The sequence below is a fragment of the Chionomys nivalis genome, chromosome 18 (genome assembly GCF_950005125.1).
Source record: "Chionomys nivalis chromosome 18, mChiNiv1.1, whole genome shotgun sequence".
Classification (NCBI taxonomy): domain Eukaryota; kingdom Metazoa; phylum Chordata; class Mammalia; order Rodentia; family Cricetidae; genus Chionomys; species Chionomys nivalis.
In genome coordinates, this window is record NC_080103.1 from 12,467,042 (window position 1) to 12,490,563 (window position 23,522).

Genomic DNA, 23,522 nt, shown 5'->3' on the forward strand with positions numbered 1-23,522 from the left:
CACAAGACCTCAGCTCAGTGCCCAAATCTCTAGTGCTGGGTAGCAGGGAATAGTCTCAATATTAAAAATGGGAGGAAGGCGGTCCTGTTTATCCACTTTAAATCAGAGAGCTTAGGGCTCTGAAGGAAGCAATAACCTAACCAGCCACTCCATTCCACTTTCCATACAAGGAAAGCCACATAAGGTAGGCTAAGATATCCAAGTGACCAAAAAGACCAAGAAGTGTCCGGGGGAAACTAAATTGCAGTTGGTGACGCAGCTTTTATTACCGTGAAGTCATTTCTCACCACACCGGCAGGATCATTTTAGGGATCGAAGGTTTGTGCTTGATGAATAAGACCAATAAGAACAAAGCCAAACTAAAACAGGCCTGTCTCCTACTCCCCGGGCAATGTTCTGATCCTTCAGTGACCCTCTTAAAAGCAAGATCATTTTATCTATACGTTCTCATTTATATTCACATAAATGTGGTTTCTATGCCTCTGTGTACATAAACACAAGGATATAGGAGCAGCAGCTTTGAAGTGGAAGATTGCCACAGGCAAGGAAGGAATCTGCCTCTCCTGTGAACCGTCTCAGCCTGAATCACAGGAAACTTCTGATTCTGTACATGACTTATTGAAAACATGGGAGGTGTTTGTTTCTCCTTTCTTCGTATTTTATTCTTTGACAGAAATTTTAAAGAAGCCTTTTCGGAGAAGCCCAAGGAGCATTTAGTAAACTCCTCTGAGTCAGGAATGTATACCAAGTTCTTATGAACTACCAAGTACATAAACTTATGGGTCCTGGGAAGATTCTACAGAGTCCGATGTCAGTGATCCTCAGTAGAGTAGCATTCGGGTCATTCCCAGATTCTTGGCTTCTAAGACCATGACCTAACCACACTGTCCTTCCAAATTAATCACTTTCAATTTAGAGTTAGTAGGCATGCTTTACTGACCTGAACAAGGAGAGCTATGTCGAGGCCTAGTGTACACGACACCAGGCTAACACGGTTGTTCTTACCTCTGCATGAGCAGCATTTTTTCTGGCATGTTCTAACCCTAATAGTCTCAGATCTCAAATTGCTCTAATTTTCTATCCTACTGTTAATCATTAAAGGCAAACAAGAACCATCAGCTAGTATAAAATCAAAGGCCTAAGCTTTGACTAGGGTCTGATGTCTCTATTCCCCAAAGGTGCAAATGGGACAAATTCACAATCATCCCAAAGGAGCAGACCTTGACATTGTCAGGTTTGAAGCAAAGGTGTGCTCACTTTGAATATGGGCAGAAAAGAGCCTGTAAGTGGCTCAGAGCTCTGTGAATTGCTGTTTACTAAGGGACCACACCCCCTCAGCATAGCTTTTCTACTTCAGGGCCAGACAATAAAGAAGGAAATTACTACCCAGAACAAGTCAAAACTTTCTGCAGATTATCTGAAGAGCCTGTGCTCAAAGAAGGCAAATAAATGATTTGCATAGTATCAGTAAGCAAGAGAAATATACTGTTGCTGCTTATCTTAATCTAAGGAAGGAGATGTAGGGGTGGGGGTGGCAGGGAAGCAGAGTCATCAGGAAGAGCTTTCAAGCTGACACTTAATACACATACAAAGGGTTAAGTGGAGGATTAAAACAGAAGAATCAAAATGACTAAGCAGAAGGCACTCCAGGTTTCCTTCCTATGGTAGAAAAAAAGTTTGCTTTCCAGGTTCTTGCATCTACAAAGCAAAAAGAAAACTAACAAAAATATTTTATACTTCCTACGTGTGCTCAGAGAAACAGATAAAAGCCCATCTGTCCCTGTCTCACCTGGCTTTTTTCTACCCTACAGCACAACAGCCCTTAAGGAGATTAAAAGTCAATTAGACTTAATCAATAGATCAAAGGGCTAAAATAAAATACATATTTTGTTTACAAACACATTAAGCTCGTGGTAACTATTTTGCCTTACATCTTTACTTCTTAGAGAAAACACAGTAATGAAACAGTCTTTTCTGAGGCTCAGTGCCATTTTCTCACCCCCCACTGCCTTATTCTCCATATAGCACAGAATAAGGTCCTGATACAAGAGGAAGGTCACATCCCACTAGTTTAAAGCTCTGACGTCCACAGTTTCTGTGATAAAGCGATTTGATCTAAGGTTACAATTACCATGGTTTACACACTCATTCAGTTTTCTTTACAGAAATCTCTTCCCCGGATCCCTATGGAATCCTTGGGGTGTGGAAAGCACGTTCTTGGTTTAAAAAAGGTTAAGTTGATGTGATTCAGACAATGTAATTAAATATGCAGAATTAAAAAGTCCTGCTGAAAACGGTGAGGGATCTTTGGCTCTGCAAGGGCTCTTACTTAAACAATAGCTTCTCAATGTTCCTAACTGAGGGATGCTCTTGAAAATCCTTCCCAATTCTAAAATTGGCTAAGTCCAGGCGAAATACCAAAAAAAAAAAAGGTATTTTTCATTTAAATATGGAGTAAACATATTTTTGTTTTCCATGGAATCCTTCAGGTGTTCAACTTGCTGCAGTATTGGCCATTGCTGGGAGACAAAAACAACTTATTTCCCCATCGTGACCAGCTTATTTTCAGATCCCAATATGAGAATACCATGTTTAATTTGTAGCATCTATGTCTGGTCACAGAGATACTGTTTGGGCCAAACAGAAATGAGGTTTCATTAAAGAAAAAAAAAAAAAAAAGGAAGCACCCAGGTGCTAGGCATGTAATAACACTTGATGCAAAGGAAGGCATTGTTTTCCATAAATTTTAAAACATTTTTATGCTTTCAGCTAAAGTTTTTATTAGTATACAAATTTCACAGGCTGCCTAACTATGCCTCAAAAATCCCATTTAAATGGAATCTCCACTTCACTTATTACCAGGCTGAAAGTTTCTGAACCCTGTTGACTAAGTTTCCCAGTGACTTCTAGATGGTCCACCTTTGCCAATATGCAAAGGATGTTTAACAAAGTTAATTGAATCTAGCATTTAGTGTTGCTATGGAAACAAAGTAGCACCTATCAGTCCCTGTAAATAGCTGGATTTAAAAGGGTGGTCTGAAATCAGTTAAGCGGACATGAATAGCTCAAATTAAGTTCAACTGTCATTCTCCAATCATTAAGAAAGTCAAAAACAGGGTGGGTGGATCCCTTTCTCACTAGCAGCTATCTTCCAGTAGAGCTCAGTAGAAAAGCTGCCTGACCACTTTTCACTTTAACCTTACGAGTGACATTTGCCTTCCCAAAGATCTTGCATGAACAAGTCACCATTAACTCTCAAATGACTGTTAATCATAGCAAACACTGCCCAGATATTCTTTTGACAGATTAATAGGCTTAACCCCATGCGCTAACCATTTGAGGCACCTGTGTGATGAAAAGCTTAACAGGAGAAGTAGCCAGGAACCTAACTCTCTTACAGAAGACAATTGAAGATGTCATCCACAAATCTAGAGAACGGCAGAAGTCAAGGGGAGGGGGAGATTGGAGTGCCAAAGGCGAGACGGAATGTCTTCTTTCTGCAGGAAAAGAATCTTTCTCTTTTGGTACGTGAAAGAGATGCAATTTTTAACAATAGAAAAATCAACAGATAATGTTCAAAAGGTTTATGAAAAAGCAACTTATCTAAGTGTAAACCACGTTCACTTAAATGGGCATGAGCAAAAAGTATAGCCAAATGGGCTTAATGATTAGTTTTTTCAAGCCTAGAACATTATTCTCCTGAAGCTAATCACGTCATGAGAAGTCTATGGGTGGCTCGTCAGGAGGGCGCCACAGGCAGCAGTCGGTGTATATACCTGGATTTGGAGCGGCAAATACTCTTCATAGAGATCATCCCACAGCTCCAGTAGGTCGGAAAACTCCAAGGAATAGCTCACAGGTGTCAAGGGCCTGTTAAGGAAACTGGAACTAACTCCATTTGTCATGATATGGCCAGGCTTGGCTCCAAGTGGGCTGGATTTCACTGGAATTGGAAGCTTGCTCCCTCGGGGACTCTGAAGGGGCTTATATTCAAGACCTTTAATCATGCTGAGAGCTAGCTCCAGTTTGTGGTTACAGAAATGCTGCGGAGCCTGTTCATCGGAACAATAGTCATACTTTAGGAGTTCCTTCGCACTTCTCTCCGCTTCCTCATCCTTCTGTTGTGGAGGACTAGCCTGGACACTAGCATCCAAAGATTCCACAGAGGAGCCCGGGGTCCCTTCCTCCATGCTTTCCCCATCCGGGGTTACTTTTGTGCTTGGTAAGTCTGGCGGCCCAACCTCTGACAATGCCGGTTCTTCGGTGCAAATGCTTGTAGAGCACCTGCTAGAGAGGGCGTAAGAAATACTTCTGGCCACTTTCCGAGGTACCTTACAAATGGCTTCATAGTCAGAATCCGCAACCCGCAACGCTGCACAACCACGGCATCTCCTGGGTCGGTTTCCGGGGCCTTCAGAACCATGACAGCTGTGTGACTCCTGAATCTGATCCTCATTTTCTACCCAGCACTCAAACCCTGAATAGGCGAAGTCTTCCTGGAGCAGCGCAGAATACCTCATATCTGGTAAGTTGGAAATGTCAACCGTCCCACTTCCCGCCTTGATCTCCTCGCCAGAGTCGTCGTTATTATTCTTCCGATACATACTGGCGATGCAGAACTTGAGGCGATCCTTTTCCAGCAGCAGTTTCTGCAAGCGCTCGAGAGAAAGGGCTTCGATCCTGGCGATAACAGTATCGAATCGATATATGCGATCGAGCATGAAAGCACACTTGCTGCAAGCAAACTCGGCTTTGCCATCACGAGTGACATCTTTGCCTAGGACGTACGAAAGCAGAACCTGGAGGTTGAGCTTGGACGCGGTATGGAAGATCCAACGCCGCTGGTTTCCACACAGCTCCCGGGCACAGATCCTGCAAATCTCTTTCATCTTTAACTCCGGGAGGGTGCCGAGCTTCTTCTCTGTAACGGTCACAGCGGTGGGCTGCTCACCGGCTCTGGGATGCGTTCCTCTTCCCACCTTGATCGTCTGTGGCTGGCATGGCCCTGCCCGGGGTCCTCACTGGGTAGGGGCGCACCTCAGAGCGCGCAGGCTCTGGGTACCACACGGCCAGCCCCGCCCCTCGGGCAGGGGGCGGGCACAGAACGCCGGGGGGAGGGGGGGATGCTGAGTGACAGGGTGCGAGCTGAGCGCGGACGCTGCCAAGGCCCCTCTAGCTGTCTCTGCCGCGGGCAGCCGTGTCCTCTACGTCCTCCCAGGCGGGCAGGCTGGGCTCCCGGACACCAGTGGCGGCTCAGGGCTGACGCAAAGCCCGGGCGATGAGGCATCAGATTTCAAGATGGCGCCGGGGTAGGCGGCCTCCGCGTGACTCCTCTGGGAGTTGTAGTCCGACCATTGTGGCTCCGCGCATGCGGGCGGGCGAGCACATCGCCTCCGCCCCCAGTCCAGTTTCTCCAGCTGTCCCGGTAACGCCGACTTCGCTCCGAGCTGAGAGTGGAAAGCCAGGTACTGCCTGGCTGCTTTACTCTGATAAGATCTCACCGAACGCACACCCTGTCCCTTCAAGGAATCTCCCTCCTCTGCTGGGTGCCTTGAGGCTCCTCCCAGGGAGAAGAAAGCCCAGTCCCCTCCCTGTCCGTCCATAACCAGTGCCACGTACACTGTGGATGTGGCCAGGCGGTGCCACTAGGTACCGCTGCGCCGCCGCCTTCGGCCGCCACCCCACCTCCTCTCCTAATTCTGTCTGGCTCTGGGGTCAGAAGGGCCCGGACGGCAGAGATGGGTGGGGAGGGCCTGATAACTAGAGGAGGCAGGGGCAGGTAGAGCTAGTTTGCCGAGGCCAAGCTAAGGTTGAACCTTTCCTACTATTGGATGGATTTAAGAAAGGAGACTTGGGTTTCTCCCATCGGTGTAGGGGGATGGGCTAGCAAGGCTAGGTGTTTTGTCCTTTTATGGAGTGGGGAGGGGGGAAAAGGACCGCACACAAGGCCAGCACCGGTGACAGTCCTGCAAACTCCGGGTGACCGCAACTGCTAATCACGATTTTAAAGATAACAAGAGAAAGAGCTTTGCTTGAGGCCTCCTGAGAGGACATTATCACGAATTTTCTTTCTGGTTTTGGTAGACTGCTCCTTTTCGAAATGGGGAAGGGAAACAGAAGCTTCTTTGAAAATGTTTTCAGTTCAAGTACTTCAGAATTAGGGCTGGAAATTTATTGGCGTCGTTAGTACCCGGTTTTCCTACGTCACAGTTACTGTGTACTGAACTTCACACTCCAGGAACCTGGAGCACCGACTGGATGGGCTGCAGGTAACACAAACTGTTGAGGGTGAGAATTCACTTCCTGACTTGCGAGGCAAACAGCAGAGGAGGAATCCTATCCCCAGCGATGGCTTGAACTAACGATTTTTAAATTCTAGTATTGTGAGACCGGGGCTATTATAATTATTTTAGTTACATAAACAAAATCCTGGAGCTTTGTCTGCAGCATACTTTTGCATATATAATGTCATCTGCCCACACGTATTCTGATCCTATAGTCAAGACCAGGAAATGGGATTCCATGGAAACAGCTGCAGTTTTGAATCCTCTAGGCATGTGAGCTTGGACGTCATAAGAAACAGCCATGGGGCTGGAGAGATGGTTCAGTGGTTAAGAGCATACGACTGTTCTTCCAGAGGACCTGGGTTCAATTCCCAGCACCCACATGGCAGCTCACAGCTGTCTGTAACTCCAAGATCAGACAAACATGCAGGCAAAACACCAGTAGCACCATAAAATAAAATTTTTTTTTTTTTTTTTTTTTTTTTTTTTTTTTTTTGGTTTTTCGAGACAGGGTTTCTCTGTGGCTTTGGAGCCTGTCCTGGAACTAGCTCTTATAGACCAGGCTGGTCTCGAACTCACAGAGATCCGCCTGCCTCTGCCTCCCGAGTGCTGGGATTAAAGGCGTGCGCCACCACCGCCCAGCAAAATAAATAAATTTTAAAAAAAGAAAGAAACTGAGCCACAATCTGAAATCTACAAGAGTCACTGAACTCACCCTGACTGATGGACAGGCAGAGAGTGCTCTACCCCCTCCTAGAGAAAATACTCCAAATTTACATTGAAAAATAGTGGGTGAGCTCTTAGGCCAAAACTAGCCCTAACGTGATCATTGGTTTGGTGTTTAAAGTTATATGGTCAAAAGGTAATGCTGTGCAGATAACAAAACTTGAAGCTTAAAGTTTAAAAATAAAACATTGCAATAAGTTTAGCCTTTTATGATCCTTATCATCATCTTCATCGCAATTGGTAGTTAACAGTGGCTCCTTGGAAGGAAGCAAGGTAGATGGAAGGAACGAAATAAAGGCCTTATTCTATAGACCATGAATCGTTTGAATTTAGACCAATGAATATTCAAGTATCGCCTTTAATTTTAATTCAAGTATCGCCTTTAATTTGATATTTCATTAAATATTTTAAGACTTTTTTTAGCTTAAAAAAAAAAACTATGTGCATGAGTGTTTTGCCTGTATGTATATGCATGTATGTATATGAACCATGTATGTGCCTGGTGCACATACATGCAGGCGGGCAAGTTCGGAAGACGGAGCCAGTTTCCCTGGAACTACAGTCCCACATGGTTATGAGCCATATGGGTGCTGGGCACTCAGTTCACATCCTCAGCAAGAGCTGCAAGTACTCCTAACAGCTGGGTCATCTCTCCGCCCTAATTTTAAATTTAGAAAAGATCCCATAGGTGAAGCCAAAGGCTATGCCAATTTAACATACCAGGTGCTACTTGGATCTAGGCCATCAGACTTGAAACTGAAGGGAAATGCTTGTAACACGCATGATATACATAGGGCAACTCAATATAGACAAAGGCTCAAATAGGGAAATACAAGCTAATAATGGTGTATCTGGGGGCTGAAAATGAATACTTAGGTTCCTTTCCCCTCATTTGTATTCTATAATTTTTCATGATAAATTTACAACACTCTGAGATAAGAGAAAATAGTTTCTCAAAAACAAGGTAGGGTGCCAGGTTGGGGGCACATACCTTTAATCCTAGCACTTAGAAAGCAGATCTCTGTGAGCTTGAGTCTACATTTCAAGTTCCAGGCCAGCCCTATCTAGAACAAGACAGGATGAGCATGTTCTTGCGTGTTTGTACAATGTGACACTACCCACCCATTAAAAAGAATGGGCTCTGATGTGTACTCCATGCATGGATCCCAAAAACTGGTAATGAAAATGTCACATACAAATGAACCATGTTCTATGATTCATTTGAAGAAAAAAGAAAGGAAAAGTGCATTTATTATGATAGAAGTTAGGAATGGTTTCAGGCTGAGAGAATAAAAATTAATTTCAAAGGACATTGTGCTGGCTAGTGTTATGTGAACTTTGAATACTCTAGAGTTATCAGAGAAGAAGGATCCTAAATTGAGAATGCCTCCATAAAATCTGGCTGTAGGCAAACCTCAGGGTATTTTCTTAACTAGTGATTGGTTTGTGAGGGCCCAGCCCATTGTGGGTGGAGCCAATAGGTGCTGTAGGAAAGCTGGTTGAGCAAGCCTTGGGAGCAAGTCAGTAAGCAGCAGCCCTCCACGGCCTCTGTATAAGCTCCTGCCTCCAGGTTCCTGTCCTTAGAGATCCTGTCCTGACTTCCTTCAATGATCAACAGTGATGTGTTCAGCCAAATAAACCTTTTCGTCCCCAGTTTGCTTTTGGTCATGGTGTTTCATCACAGCAATAGTAACCCTAAGATGGAAGACAAAGACATTTTCTCGGGCAGTAAAGATTTTCTCTGTCGTGTCTTGAATGATGGATACATGGCTTTGTGCAGCTTACAACACTCCAGAAACTGAGCACTTAGAATTGTAGATCTGATGTTAGCATATGGTAGTAAAATGAATATGTAGATATGCATTGCCTAAATGCTTTTTAGCAGAAAACAGTCCCCACTTGAGCACAGAATAGCTTTGAAAACCAGGGAGATAAAACACAGTCTGGAGGACATTCTATAAATGGCCTAATTATAAATGCAAAACATCTAGTCTTGTTTAATATGAACTTGAGAAGCCACAGTTCCCTACATGGGTGTCCCATACATTTAAGACTGAAGCAGTGTATGTGATTAAGGTGAGATTGAAGATTTTTTTTGATGGTTTAATATTGGATGATTTCTTCTAAAACTTACTGAATGCACATAATAGAAAATTTGAGAATGGGTTTCTTATGGAGTTGTCACTGGGCTGTATCAGAAGTTCGTCCTAAAGATAATGGATGATAACAGAGTGGGTGTGGAAGCTTCTGACAAGGACCCTAGCTAGGGGGTGAGGGGGGGAGGTGCACAGGCCAGAGGGGAGGAGTTCAAGGTAATCATCTGGTACCTAGTGAGTTGGAGGCTAGCCTTGACTACCTTAAGATCATATCTCCAAAAAAGAAAGGAAGGAAGAAAAGAAACAATAAAAATGGCTGGTGGGCATGCTCACAGCACGTGGTAACTTAGGAGTCAGTCACTCCTTAGGTGGCTAACTTTAGGTTAGGCCACTCACACCTGGTCCTTAGATTCCTAATAGACAATACAAAGTTTTAAAAGACACCAGTTTTCAGACTTTAGTATCCCTCAGAGTGAGGTGTGGTGGGGCTATTAAAATACACATCGCTTGCTTGGATCTCCTCAAAAATTCCCCAGTCTCGCTGCTGCTGCTCTCTGAGAGCTTTCTTTGAAAGTCATGGAACCAGAACTGCTAAGCTGGGTTCAGAAAAGCCTCAGTAAGAATATCAGAAGTTCCACAGGGCTAGAGAAATGGCTCCGTGTTAAGAGCCTGCACTGCTCTCGGAGAGGACCCAGGTTCAGTTCCCAGCCACTCACATGGTGGCTCACAGCCTTCTGTAACTTCAGTGCTTTCTTCTGATCTCCATGGGCACTGCACACACGCGGTACATGTACAAACATGCAGGCAAAACTTGCATGCACATAAAAATAAAATAATTTTTCGAAAGAGAAAAAGGCCAGAAGTTAGATGAAAAGTTAAATGAAAAAATCTATCAAAGAACTACTCACAAAATTAATGTCGAATTTAAAAAATGATACCGTAGTCGGGAATGGTGGCTCATGCCAGCCTATTATCCAAGCACTCTTGAGGTTGGGGCAGGAAGATGACATTGGCACTGTCAAGGCTAGCCTGTGCTTACATTGTGAGTTCTATGTCAGTCTAGGCAATAGGGGGCAACCCTGTCACAAAAAATTAGAAAGAAAAGAAAAAAATGGAAGGAGGGAGAAGTATATTCCCATCATGCTGGACAAGTATTACTGGGGTAGCCTTTTGTCTGATTTGTTTTGCTGTTGGTACCATCCCTGTTTAGGTCTGAGAAGTTCTCTTGGAACCACCATCACTTTTGTATCCACTGTATGGCAATAAAGCTGCTTCTAACATCTAATTTTGGCTTGGGAGGGAGTTTCCAAAGGAATGAGAGGCAGGAAACCCCCATGTTCCAAACCAGCTGTACTGGGTTCCACTGCCCTAACTGTTCTAATTAATTAAAGTTCTTCTCCACTGCAAAAACAATTCAGGCATATAAAATGAAACAAACAGAAAGAGAAAGAGGAAGAAGTTGAAGAAGAAGAGGAGGAAGAGGAGGAGGAGGAGGAGGAGGAGGAGGAGGAGGAGGAAGAGAGTGTCCAAGTGAAGTCATTTAGACTTAATGGTAACACACAAACTGGTACATGACCTCCATGTGCTGGAAATAAGAAACCATGGTGCTTTCCACTAATTAGGTAGTATTTGGAAACTTGGGCTTAAAAAGAAGGAGACTTCCCGTATATCTACAGATTGTGATTATGAATTTTCCTGGAATTCAAGTTAAGATAGTAAATATCAGATCCTTTCTCAATAAGTTATTAAATAACCATAGTTTCATAAATAAAACTTCAAGTATGTATTAAATATGTGAGCCTGTCAACATGAATTTATGCAAACTTGATGTCTTCTCTGGCTTCGCTGAGCCCTAGACACAGATAATTCGAATAATGGCTAACTAAATGGTACAAACACAATCCAGTATAAGAGAAAAACACTGAGACTAGTGTGGACTGGGAGGGTTGGAGGAGCAGGAGTAGCACGCAAAACAGTTGTCAGAAAGGAGGGACAAAGGGAAGCTTCCAGCCAAAGAAGAAAGGTGAGCACAATGTCTGCCTGTAAGTGAAGGGACACGGTGGGGATCGCCGGATATCAATATTCATTTACCCTATACTTCTAATTCTCTGCAACTGTTCATCCACAGGTATTAAGGGCCAACTGTGTGACAAACACCATCACGGACCTTAGCAAGTAGCATTTAGTTAGAGTATTTTGACAAAAGCGAAAGAATTTGGACATGATGTCATGCACTTGAGCAGAGAAAAACCATTCAGCTATTTTTGTGTAGAGTAATAACTTCTGGGGTAGAAATGGCAGTGTGGTAGGTATGAGAGTCACCTTAAGAGTGAGTGGAAAGGCTTGGTATCTCTGTGATATATGAGCCAATAAGCATGCATTTATGCAAACTCAGAGGATGAAAGAAAACAGAGGGTTTGTGCTGCCTACTTTCTTTTTTTAACATCATTTTTATTTGTTTATTTGTTATGTATACAATATTCTGTCTGTGTGTATGCCTGCAGGCCAAAAGAGGGCACCAGACCCCATTACAGATGGTTGTGAGCCACCATGTAGTTGCTGGGAATTGAACTCAGGACCTTTGGAAGGGCAGGCAATGCTCTTAACCTCTGAGCCATCTCTCCAGCCCCAGTGTGCTGCCTACTTTCATGACAGCTTGAAAGAAATCAGAGTCGTTTGGGAAGAGGGAACTTCAACTGAAAGAATGTCCTCATCAGACTGACTTGTGGGCCAGCCTCCGGTGCATTTTCTTGATTGATAATAACTGTGCAAGGGACCAACGCACTGTGGGTGGTGCTACTCCAGGACTGGTGGTGCTGGGAGCTATAAGAAAGCAGACCCAGCAAAACCACAGGAGCAAGCCAGCCAGCAGGGATGCTCCATGGCCTGCTCCTGTTGCTGCCTCCAGGTTCCTGCCCTGAGTTCCCGCCCTGTGTTCTTGCCTTTGAAACCAAACTTGCCACAGTGTGTTACTGGAGAACCAATGGTCAGAGTTGTGCCCCTGATGCTTTGGGACCAGGTAGACTCTAGGAACCTTCAACCTTCACATAACAGAATAGAGAAGAAAGAAAATAGCAAATAGATGAAACTCAACTTCCTAACAGCTTGAGTAAGATAGGACTAGGTCGATATTAAATTGATTTGCAGGAAGCAATACGTTTCTTATATAACTGAATTTGTGTGGGAAGTGTCATGCCCACCAGTCTTTTGTGCATGTTCAGTAGACCTTTAACCACTTCCCATACTCTCCCAATGTCATCCTTCTTGACTCACTGTTATACCAGTGGCTTCCAATTTATATTTTTTACCCTAGAAATTCCTGAGTTCATCCCTCAAATGCTCAAGCACCTGTCTTTGATGGTCAATATGGTCAACTTGAGAAGATCTAGAATCATCGAGGTGACAGACTTCCAGGCACACCTTTGAGGAATTATCTAGATTAGTTAGTGATCCACAATAACTACTATTACATGGGCAAGGAGATTGGACTAAATGAAAAGGAGAGAGTGAGGGGAACACTAGCATTCACCACTCTCTGCCTCCTGATGAGGGATGCAATGTGACCAGCCACATCGAACTCCTAATGTTGTGATTTCCCCATCACGATGAACTGTACTCTTGACTGAGTCAAGATAGCCCCTTTCTCTCCTTAGTGGCTTCTGCAAGATAAGCAAATAATAAATATATTATCTAATATCTGCTAGTATGTATCTAAAGAATAGGTTACCTTTTTCAGGACTGGGGAGCGGCTGGGAGAATAGAAAGGGAGAAGTATGGGGGGGGTAACTAAAACTAAGGATGTTTGAAAAAGCCATATGGAAACCTATTTTATAAGCTTCTTTAGATAGATAGATAGATAGATAGATAGATAGATAGATAGATAGATAGATAGATGAAAAGTGTGTGTATGTATGTGTGTCTTAAGTTTAAATGGAGTTATCCTACACTGGGTTACTGTTCCTCCCAGATGTGGAATATCTTTCTTCAAGTTGTTGAAGAAGGAAGTCGTAGACACCCTCAAGGCAATACAAGCTATTTCTATTATTATTGGTATGTCTTCACATTTTGATGGTAAGACCCTATTGTTGAAGACACAGCACACTTTGATAACAGGACATGGAAAAACAGAAGCTGCTACTGACCTATAAATGTATGTATTCCCTTTTGGCTAGCTTTCATAAAATGGAAGCGTGCCATATAGGCTGCTGGGGGGAGAAAATTCAGTCCGACCCAGTCGTGAACACTTTGAGATGAAAGACCCGGGTAAATCCAGACCCCTCTAGCAGGAAGAGCCAAAAATCTAGGATTAGCCGATTCAGTGACTCTGTTTCTGGAACTAGCTGAAGATAAAGTTAGATTGTAATCTTGAGAAACAGGGAGTTGTCCCCTTGTGATTATCACTGGTATTTTCAGAATTTTCAATAATCACTAGTATTTTCGGCATTTTCCAATGACGCCCTCCCTACCCCCTTTGGATTACTGGGTTGTGGTTTCTTCCCTTAAATACCCCTTCTCCCAGCTACTCAGGGTTGAACTCCTCCCCTGCGTGGGTTATGAGTCTGGGCCCCAGTGCACTGGCTCCTGTCCTGTCAATAAACCTCGTGTGATTGCAGCAAGGAGGGAGTTACTGGAGGGGAGGGTCGTGTTATCCTGAGACTTGAGTGAGAGTCTCCCTACACGGGGTGTGTGTGTGTGTGTGTGTGTGTGTGTGTGTGTGTCTTCTAGAGCTACAATAATGATTATCTTATAAGATAGCCCAAGGGTATAATTCCAGCACTCAGGTGGCAGAGGCAGGCAGATCTCTATTATCTATTAGTTCAAGGTCAGCCTGGTCTACATAGTGAGTTCCAGACAGCTGGGGTACATAAAGAGACCCTGCTTCAGAAAAAAACCAATAGTTTGGGAGCATATAGGTTATAGGGGTAGGCCTACTATTATTTTTTTGTTAATTGGACATAGTGTCAAAGTACCTTTTAAATACTTATCTCCATACCATAGATTAGACCAGCTCTCAGTCCTCATCAGAGAAGTTTCTTTTTGCAGTAGACAGCATTTAATACAGAGACTCACAATATATCAAAGTGAGAGTATACACACAAACACACACACACACACTCATAATATATTCAAAGTGAGAAAATATATATATACACACACACACACAAAATATATACTAAGTATGTGAGCACTCAGCCCTAAATGAAACAACTCTATCACACCCCTTGCACTCAAGGCTCAGAAGCATCATGGGAGGGGGCCCAGGGAGCTGGTTAGAGGCAGAGATAGGGAGGGCTGCTGTCAAACCGTGTCTTCTAGAGGACGGGACTACGGCCCTCATGAACTCACAGTGTAAACTTTGTAGTCCAGCTTGAATGGGGGAGGGGCTGCTGAGGGGCAAAGTCTGTTTTCTTTAGGGGTGTGACCCTGCTAGGCTGACAGTGCTCCTGATGAAATCCCGTACCGTCTGCCTCTGTCCTGCGAGAAGGTGAATGATCCCTTTGTCAGGTGTATTCATGATGCGCGTACCACCCTCATTAGTCCTGGGCTTCCTATGCCCCCTTCTATGAGAAATAGGTTTCTCTTGTTTGTAAACCACCTGGCCTATGGCATCTTGTTACACAGCCTAACTGGACCAGGACAGCACTCCTAAAGTGTGTAGAACAGTATCTTCCTGGGTGTAAGTAAGCAAGCACTGAATGAATAAGCCAGTGTTTCCCCTTTCGTCTCCCCTTACTTAAATCCTTTCCATGCTTTACAGACCAAAATCTTTGCTGCTTACCCCAGTCCATAGTGATTCCTCCTTTCTCTGTTGCCTTCTATTTTTCCCCTTAAGAGATTTTCATAGGTGATAACCTCTGAAGCACAGAGATTAACCTACATACGTGTGTTCCTCTCTCCACAACTCTGAGTACCTCAGCAATGCATGTAAACACTGCTGACGAGCTGTATGGAATCCCCTAATTCTCTCCCTCCTTGGCAGCTGTGCGTATTAAAGCTGCTGTTGCCTTAGCTGAGAAGCCTTACTCCTGAGACTTGTTACTAGTGAAGGTTTCTGACTGGGAGAGAGTAAGGCTGGGTGGCGGTTTATAAACAAGTCTCCGGTTTAGCATGCCACAGCTTGGGAAGAGGAACTGAAAAGCTGCTCTTAAAAGAAAAAATCTCCTTATATGAAGCTGTTGTCTGGCACTGCCTAAGCTATGAATCCTGCAAGGTTTTCATTCTCCACCCTGAGCATTTAGAGCACATTCTTGCATTAATTTCCACGTCAGATCTCTCCATGGAAACACTGGGACGTTTGCTATTTTAGGAAATTTCCCTAACTGCAAGCAGTGCCGTTTATATTAGTGCAAAGGAGACAGGTTTGGGGGTCTGTGGGTCTGTGTGAGTGGGGAGGTCCTGTTTATTAGTGAGTACCCCACCCCAATTCTGTGGCCACAATGAAATCACATGCTAATACAGCTTGCTTATCTGTTACTAGAGAAAATACAGGAAACATACAAAGCGAGAATTGTTTGCGCCCTCTGTTAAACTGTACCGTTTCCCTTGCTTCCACGCCCCTTGGTTTTGGTTTCTTTTTAAAGCTCGGCCATAAAGCAGCTACCGTCCTGTAAGAAGGAATAATATCAATAGCTGGACAGCTTCCAGATTTTTCCTGTGCCTCTTGCTCCCTTCACTGAGGAAGAGAAAAGGGCTCTGCTAACCCTAAACTTTCCCAATCGCCCAGAGCAAAGCAAGTGGGCAAGGTACAGCAACTGCTGAGTACCCTGGCCACAACCTGTGGCCCTGTAGGACATCCAGAAGGACTGGAGACAAGCCCGGAGTGATGCCACAGCGACTTGTCACATTGATAGAATTTTAAAAACCTTTGTATAAAATTAATAGATTATCCAATAGAAATTTGTAAATATTGTACCAATACGCTTTCACTGCATGGACGCTGTGGGACAAAAAGGAGAAACAGCTAAAAACTAGTATGATTAATTGAGTCAAATAAGTTCAGAAGCATTTGTTTTTTTTTTTTTAAATAATTTATTTGAACTTATTTCATGTGCATTGGTGTGAAGGTGTCAGATCCCCTAAAACTGGAGTTACAGACAACTGTGAGCTGCCATGTGGATGCTGAAAATTGAACCTGGGTCCTCTGGAAGAGCAGCCAGTGTTCTCAACCACCTCCTCAGCCCTCAGAAGCACCTGTTTTAACTTGATATAATGCACATTGTATTGGTCAACTGACACATATTGTTTAAGCTTGTTGAATAAGAGCTGAGTGAGGAAGCCTTTTGTCTCCTCTAAAACTCCTACCTTGGGGCAGGCCGGCCCCACCCCTCTGTAATGAGGAGAAAGAAACAGTAAGCAGCTAGGTGTATTACAGATACTGTGTCTTGAGGATAGCTAGAGGAAAACCATGTCCAGCAGAGCTTCTTAGTGTTTATTTCAGAAGAATACCTACAGTGGGGATGGGAGCTGTGCATCCCTAGAGAGATGTTCCGCTCTGTCCAGACCCTTTAATCAGAAGCTCCCCATGACTGAGCAGGGCTTCAGCTTGACACAAATTTAGACAATGTGGGAACAGGGAATCTTGACTGAGAAAATGCCTCCAAAGATTGGCCTGTAGACAAGACCGTGGGCATTTTCCTGGTTAGTGATTGATACTAGAGGGTCCAGCCCATTGTGGCAGCGCTACCTGTGGGGAAGTGGTTATGGGAGATGTAAGAAAGTGTGGAGGCCCAAAAACGTGAGCCTATTTCCACCTTGTGTGAAGGTCAGAGAGTTTGAGGTTGCTCAAAATTGTTGACAACAACCAGGGCCACACATCCTGACCTAGAGTGTGGTTACTTGGTCTTTTTGACATTAAGATGGCCCGTCCAGGCAGATCTACTCCACCCTGACCAATGGTCAGGATATTCAAGCATTCTTCTACTCCTTCTTCTGTAATAGGTTTAACCTTGGGAGTGGCTGCCTTTAAGATACTTGGTCTAAGCCCGGTGGTGGTGGCGCACGCCTTTAATCCCAGCACTCGGGAGGCAGAGACAGGCGGATCTCTGTGAGTTCGAGGTCAGCCTGGTCTACAAGAGCTAGTTCCAGGACAGGAACCAAAAAAGCTACGGAGAAACCCTGTCTCGAAAATAAAAAAAAAAAAAAAAAATACTTGGTCTAGGATGGGTTCACTGCCTAAACAACAGAATGTTTTTCTCATGGATTAATTGCTTGATGGGTTCAAAGTACTAAAGCAAGTAAGTGTTCTAGTTGTCCTTTGTATCATATTAAAGCAGTTTAGTTTTCTGTCTTCTTCCCCCTGTTGTATTGGGGTATAAAAGTGTATGGAAAATTAAACACTGGGTGATTCCTGTATTCTCTGGAACTCCCTCCCTGTGCTATCCTGTTCCTGTTTTATTATTTTCACTCGTGTCTTCATACTTTTTACTTATTTCTGATTCCCATGCCCTTACCCTGGTAAGTGGTATTTTTGTCAAAGTTGATCTCCGGAGCAAGAAAGCAGATTGAGCAAGCCAGTAAACAACACTCCTCCATGGCTTCTGCCTCAGTTCCTGGCTCCAGGTTTCTGCCTTAAGTTTCTGCCTTGACTTCCCTCAGTGAAGTTCTGAGAGTTGGAAGGTTAAATAAACCCTCCCCTTCCACGTTGTATTTGGTCATGGTGTTTTCACAGACATGGGTTTATGCCAGGTATTTCAAGTGCCAAATTAATTGAATGGTGTTTGGTTATCAATCTACTGCTTCTTTTAATTCTTTTCCTTTTGTTTACTATTTACCTAATAGATTCACTCACTCAAAACCAAAAGTACAGCCATGGTAGATGATTCTTTGGATTACACATCTGTAAGGACTAAAGGTTCTAACGTGAGACTTTTTGTACGCAGGTTACACGCAATCCATCCTCTCCTGCTGCAATAATCTCATGAGAAATGCTGTGGATGGGATCTGGGGTAATAAGTATCCTTCACTTGGACTGTCTGGATCTAGAGGTGCAGGATCTGTGTGTGTTCCTTTCCTCTAAGGGCCATATGCCGACCATGCTGGCTCCAACTGTGAGGATGGGGGAGAAGTGGAAAACTTGTAAACTCCAGCTCAGACCTCGAGCACTTTTCTCCCTCGGCATCAGCTGGAGATTATGGGATGGTTTTGCTGGTGTAGAAGGGGATTCTTTAGCCCCTGGAAATCAGGACTGAAATTAAACAATTTTTTTTCTTCCTCTAGTGTGAGTTGCTATAGCAGACAGAAGTGTGGAATTAAGACATTGCTATTGTTAAGAGGCAGAAGGTTCATAGCACAGGCTTCAGGCATCTTAAGTAGCAGGGTTCAGCATACACTACTACACCAAGAAGAGAGAAGTATCTTTTACTCCTGTCTAATGCACAGAATGCACTTGGTGAAGCAGTTATAGCCGGGGTCAGCCAGCCCTTGTTCTCAGGACACTGTATCAGTTACCTGCTCCCTGAGCAGTCCGAGAGCATCCGTTCGGCTGCCTTTCCAAAATGCATACCATGTGGTTTTCATTTCTTCTGCCTTTTAAAAAAGTTCTCTGTTGCTTACAACATAAAGTCCTCATTATTTATGGGCTTTTCCAATTGCATATTTCAGCTTTTTCCCATACTTACCAAATGCTTGCTAGCAACAATTACTCTTTATTCCTTACCTCCCTTCCAAGCCACTGTTCACATCCCCTCTGCCTAGAAAGACCACAGTAGTTACTTTTCTCATCGCCCACAAAAGCAAGTCAGCAGAGGGATTTCTTTTGGCTCATGGTGTCAAGGTGGAGAGGGTATGGAGGCCAGAGTGTCTCCTGCCCATAGCAGTGGGAGAAGTGAGCAGTTTGCCTACACCTCTGTGGGCTAGGAACCAGGGAGAGCTTGGCCAAAAAGTAGGCTGAACTATAGTTGAAGGAGTGAACTATCACTGAAGGCCTGGTCCCATAGTGGCCAACTTCTGCCAGCCAGGCCTTACATCTTAAAGGTTCCAGAACCTTCTAAAACAGTTCCGCCAGTGGGAGACTATGGGGGAACAGGCCAAGCCCTGGGTGAATGTGTCTTGTTGATACAGGTGCAGGCGTGTTAAAGATACCAGTGCCTCAGGCTCATGGGAATGGAAGGCCTTCCCCTGGTACAGATGAGGAAAGTTTGACTTTTAGCTAAATAAAGAAGGTGCAGAAGGCATCAGCCACAGCTTCCTCCGCTGGACTACTGCAGCCAGAGATGCCCTCCTACACAGCCACCACTGAGATTAGCCAGCCCACTTCCTTGTTCATGCAGTATACGATAAGTGCACCAAATCTCCGGGCTGCTGTTGGAAGAGCTGGAAAGCTTACAGCCAGCTGCACCCCAGCTTTATGTTATTTGTGCCTGCCATTGCTTCATCCCCTGTCGGCCCAGTCAGGACAGGTTCAAAGCAGTACAGGTCTCAGCAGGAAACAGAGCTCAAACCAGGAACCTGCTGGAGACATTTCAGTTTCCATGTGTAACAATGGCCATCCCCCCCTTTTCTGCCAGATGTATTAGGCCCTCAGAGCCCAATTTAAGGGGTTTCCAGGTAGTTCCCTCTTCGGCTTCCAGAGATAGAATTAATGGAGCCCTGTCACTTGGGGTCCCTTCAGAACTAAGTACATATTTCTCTTCTCATTTATTATGCCATTATTACATACTAATATCTGATAGGACTAGCCTCTGAAGCTAAGCTTTTTAGACCCTAGTGTAACCTAGTGCATTTTGGAAATCCATGTGGTGTGTGTCGGGGGAACTGTGGTGAACCCACAAGTGTTATAAAGTAAATCTACAGCTGACAGATCTATTGGACTAATCCACAGGGGTGTGGACACGCCACATGGAGCAACCATTTTGCAGAGCTGCGGGATCACCTGTCTTTGGGATATGTCACTTAGTTCTGTAGAAATCTTGTGAAATCATGGCATTTCTCCCTTCTATAGTATAAACCTGACTCTTCCGGCAGGGTAACAGGATACCTTCCCCACACAGTGAAGCCCCAATGTGAAAGCATTCACTCAGTCAAGCCTTGGATCTCATAGCCCAAATCTACATAACAATAGCCCCACAAACTTCTTTAGTGACAGCTCTCACTGAGAAGGAGCCCCAAACAGGAGCCCTTGTGTCTGCTCTAAGAGCAGACTCAGAAGGTGTCATCTATTGGCCCTTCCCTCTAATTTAACAAGCTGGTAATATTCTGTATTTATCCTTCACCTTGGTTTCAGTTAACATAAGATCATAGCCCAGGAAATTAACTGTTTATACAGCCTGAGTCACTGAAACTACTTCAGAGAGAAAAAAATCTCGCCTGGGCACCCTGCTGGAGTCAAAAGCAAAGTTCCCAAAAGAGATTCCCTTTAACTCAACCAGCTAGACGCTAAAGCAAACCAAGCCCTTAGGTGACTATGGCTACCTGGGTTGGGCTCCGTGCCACCAGGGGAGCTTCACAGCGACGGCCCCCTGAAACTTAAGGCACCTCCTTCTCAAATCCACTGGTCTTTCCATGACTCTGAAAATGCATGCTTGATACTATTGTTACCGCATGGAGCTGCTGACTTCTCTGTATGCCGAAGCTGAAAGCTTTGTGGAGAAGGGCCTCCTTTTCTCCCTTTCTTTCCTCTTTCCCTTCCTTCCCCCAAGAAATAAACACCTGTTTGTTCTACCCCTCAGATCCCTTTCCCCAACCTGTTTTTACCTGCCACACCAAATCTTTCTGGACCCTGAGAGGTTCAAAACCCAAAATCCAGGCCATAGTTTGCACCTGCCACACAGGAGGTGGTCAGCTCCCTAACAAAGGGTCAGGGTATGCTAATGTTGTTCTGCTCCTTCTTTGTAGTTTGGAGGGTGCCAAAAGAGATACTAACTCGGCCTACGTGGACAGAGCTGGCTTACAGAGCAGGAAGATAGAAAGACTTGACAGAACAGGCATAGGTAGATATGTGGACATGACCACAGCCATTCACCAGGTTACCTAGGAAACAGAATGCTAATGAATTTCCCCCTCAGTTTATGTTCTGGTATATAAGGCTGTTTGGAGAATAAATGCAGAGGAATTTTCAGGATGTGAACTCAGGCTTTCATGAGGGATCCCTGAGAATCTCCTTCCTGATAAAGCCATGTGAGTTGTCTTTAATTCCACGTCTTCCCTCTGGTCCGGAGAAATAATTTATGGTCTGGACTGGCACCGGACCATGAGAAATGACTCAAATATTCCACTGCTCATTGACAGTAGTACCCACACTGTGTGCAATCAAAGTCAAACTGAATTCTGTTGCAAATGTGGACAGAATGCTAATATACATCCAACTTCTCATGAATTAGATAACTAAGTAAATCACAGGAAGATTGTGTTTTCAGTACAGATTCACCACTTTCTCATCACGGAGGACATAATCACTTGCTACTTTTGAATTACCAGCATAGCAACCCCAGTCATGCTGCAACTGAAGCTTTATCATTCACAGTGATGTTCATATAATACACGTTCTCTTTCAACTCCTTTTATATAATCTCATTCAAAAATTTCTATATGAAAATTAAGCATTGCTGTGTTCCATATATATATAAATATAGTTATTTTCAGGATATAATTAAATCAAGTTACTTTAGAAAGTACCCTGAGTAGCACCTGCTAAGGGAATGCTACAATATGTTGTGATTTTATTGCTAAGGAAAAACCATTGGATGTTCATTGGTGAATACTTTATAATTTATTTATTGTTGTTTTATGTGCATTGATGTTTTGGTTCCCCTAGAACTGGAGTTACAGACAGTTGTGGTATTGTTACAGACATGTGGGTGCTGGGAGTTAAACCTAAGTCCTCTGGAAGAGCAGTCAGTGCTCGGAACTGCTGAACCATCTCTCCAGCCCTGATGGATGTTTCAAAATACACTGGGTGAATATATTTAAGAAACTCAACCAACCAGTTTTATAATTGGAACAATTTATGTTTAAATGTTCCCAAGATGCAGCAGAAAATGCTTCAATATTTCCTTTTGTTTAGTAAATGAATAGAATAATCACTGTGATTAGTTTTTCCTGAACTATTCACGCTGATGCCTGTTCTGGGGAGCAATAATTGTTATGATCTGCTGACCTGGCCTGTCACCTGGGTACCTTGTCCCTTTAAAAGACAAGCCCTGCCCACTCCCAAACCCCTCTTCCACCGAGGCAAGTGGATCTCCCCTCCTCCAGTGCATTCTCTCTCTTTCTGTCCCTCTTCTGAAAAGGTAACTACTGCCTCTCTCTCTTTCCTTCTCTCTCTCTCCTCCACTCTCTTCTCCCTTCTCCCCTTTCCCCCTTCCCTTCCCCCTCCATAACCCACTAAATAAACTCTATACCCAAACTCTCTCTGCATGGCTTATCTGTCTGTCTCTCACCTGCCGTGGTCTCACACCCACCAAAGCCTCAGAGGACCTGCGAAGGCCTGGGGGACCCACCAAGGGCCCTCGTGGGACCAACTGTTCCTCATAGGACTGCTGCCCCTCATGGGACCAGCCTTGTCTCCCCCTCCCCCCACCATATGTTTAAGAATAACATTGGCTCCATGACTCGGATTCGAACCGAGGTTGCTGTGTCCACGATGCAGAGGTCTAACCACTATACAATCTTGGCCAACCACCTGTTATTCTTAGACACTTGGTGGGGGGAGGCCTGTTCCACGAGGGGCAGTCATTCCCATGAGGGGCCGTGGCAGGTCATTAGAGGCCTTGGCAGGGTAGCAGCAGGTCACCCGAGGCCTCAGTCAGGCCTCCTCGGCTCCCCCAGGCCTTGGCAGGTCCCCTGAGGCCTCAGCAGTTCCCCTTGGTGGGTGGGAGACGGCAGTGGGTGAAAGACAGACAGATAAGCCACACAGAAAGTTTTGGCATAGAGTTTATTAAGTGGGTTATGGAGGGGAAAGAGAAAAGAAGAAGGGGAAAAGGAGAGAGAGAGAGAGAGAGAGAGAGAGAGAGAGAGAGAGAGGGAGGGAGGGAGGGAGGGAGGGAGGGAGGGAGGGAGGGAGGGAGGGAGGGAGGGAAGGAGGGAAGGAGGGAAGGAGGGAGGCAGCAGTTACCTTTTCAGAAGAGGGACAGAGAGCACAGGCTGGAGGAAACAGGAGATCACCAAATGTTCAAACACATGAGCCCGTGAAGAAGATCTCACACCTTCCAGAAGTTAATGTGAAGCACTTGATTGCCAAGAGTATTTGAGCTCTTACAGAAATCATGCTAATATTTCGCCCTGTCCAGAAGCACTGACTGAGCCCACTCTTTCTCTCATAATAGGAACACTTTGGAGTAGACATTTGCTGAAAGGTTCTGTGTCACTTCCAGTCATTTTAGAGGTGATAATATAAACTAATCTACACATACTGCCAGTCCTGGTAATTTTCCCCATAGCTATTGGCTCTGAGGGAGAGACAAAGAAATGAGCTATGGTG

General features: G+C 44.5%; 1 protein-coding gene across 17 annotated transcripts in view; it reads right to left on the reverse strand.

Annotated features, from left to right (window-relative positions):
* LOC130889281 (myomegalin-like) overlaps positions 1–23,522 on the reverse strand; it is a 205,545-nt gene that overhangs the window by 66,136 nt on the left and 115,887 nt on the right. For 9 of the 17 annotated variants that reach the window (XR_009058540.1, XM_057792876.1, XM_057792869.1 and 6 more), the window contains exon 1: positions 3,777–5,259. The exons of 7 other annotated variants lie outside the window; for them this stretch is intronic. Coding sequence is in view for 9 of the 10 variants with exons in the window: in XM_057792876.1 (XP_057648859.1) it covers positions 3,777–4,889 (1,113 nt within the window). In the remaining variant the exon portion in view is untranslated. Of the gene's footprint in view, positions 1–3,776; positions 5,267–23,522 lie in introns of those variants that run through there. One more of the 17 variants, XM_057792881.1, reaches the window with a different exon arrangement.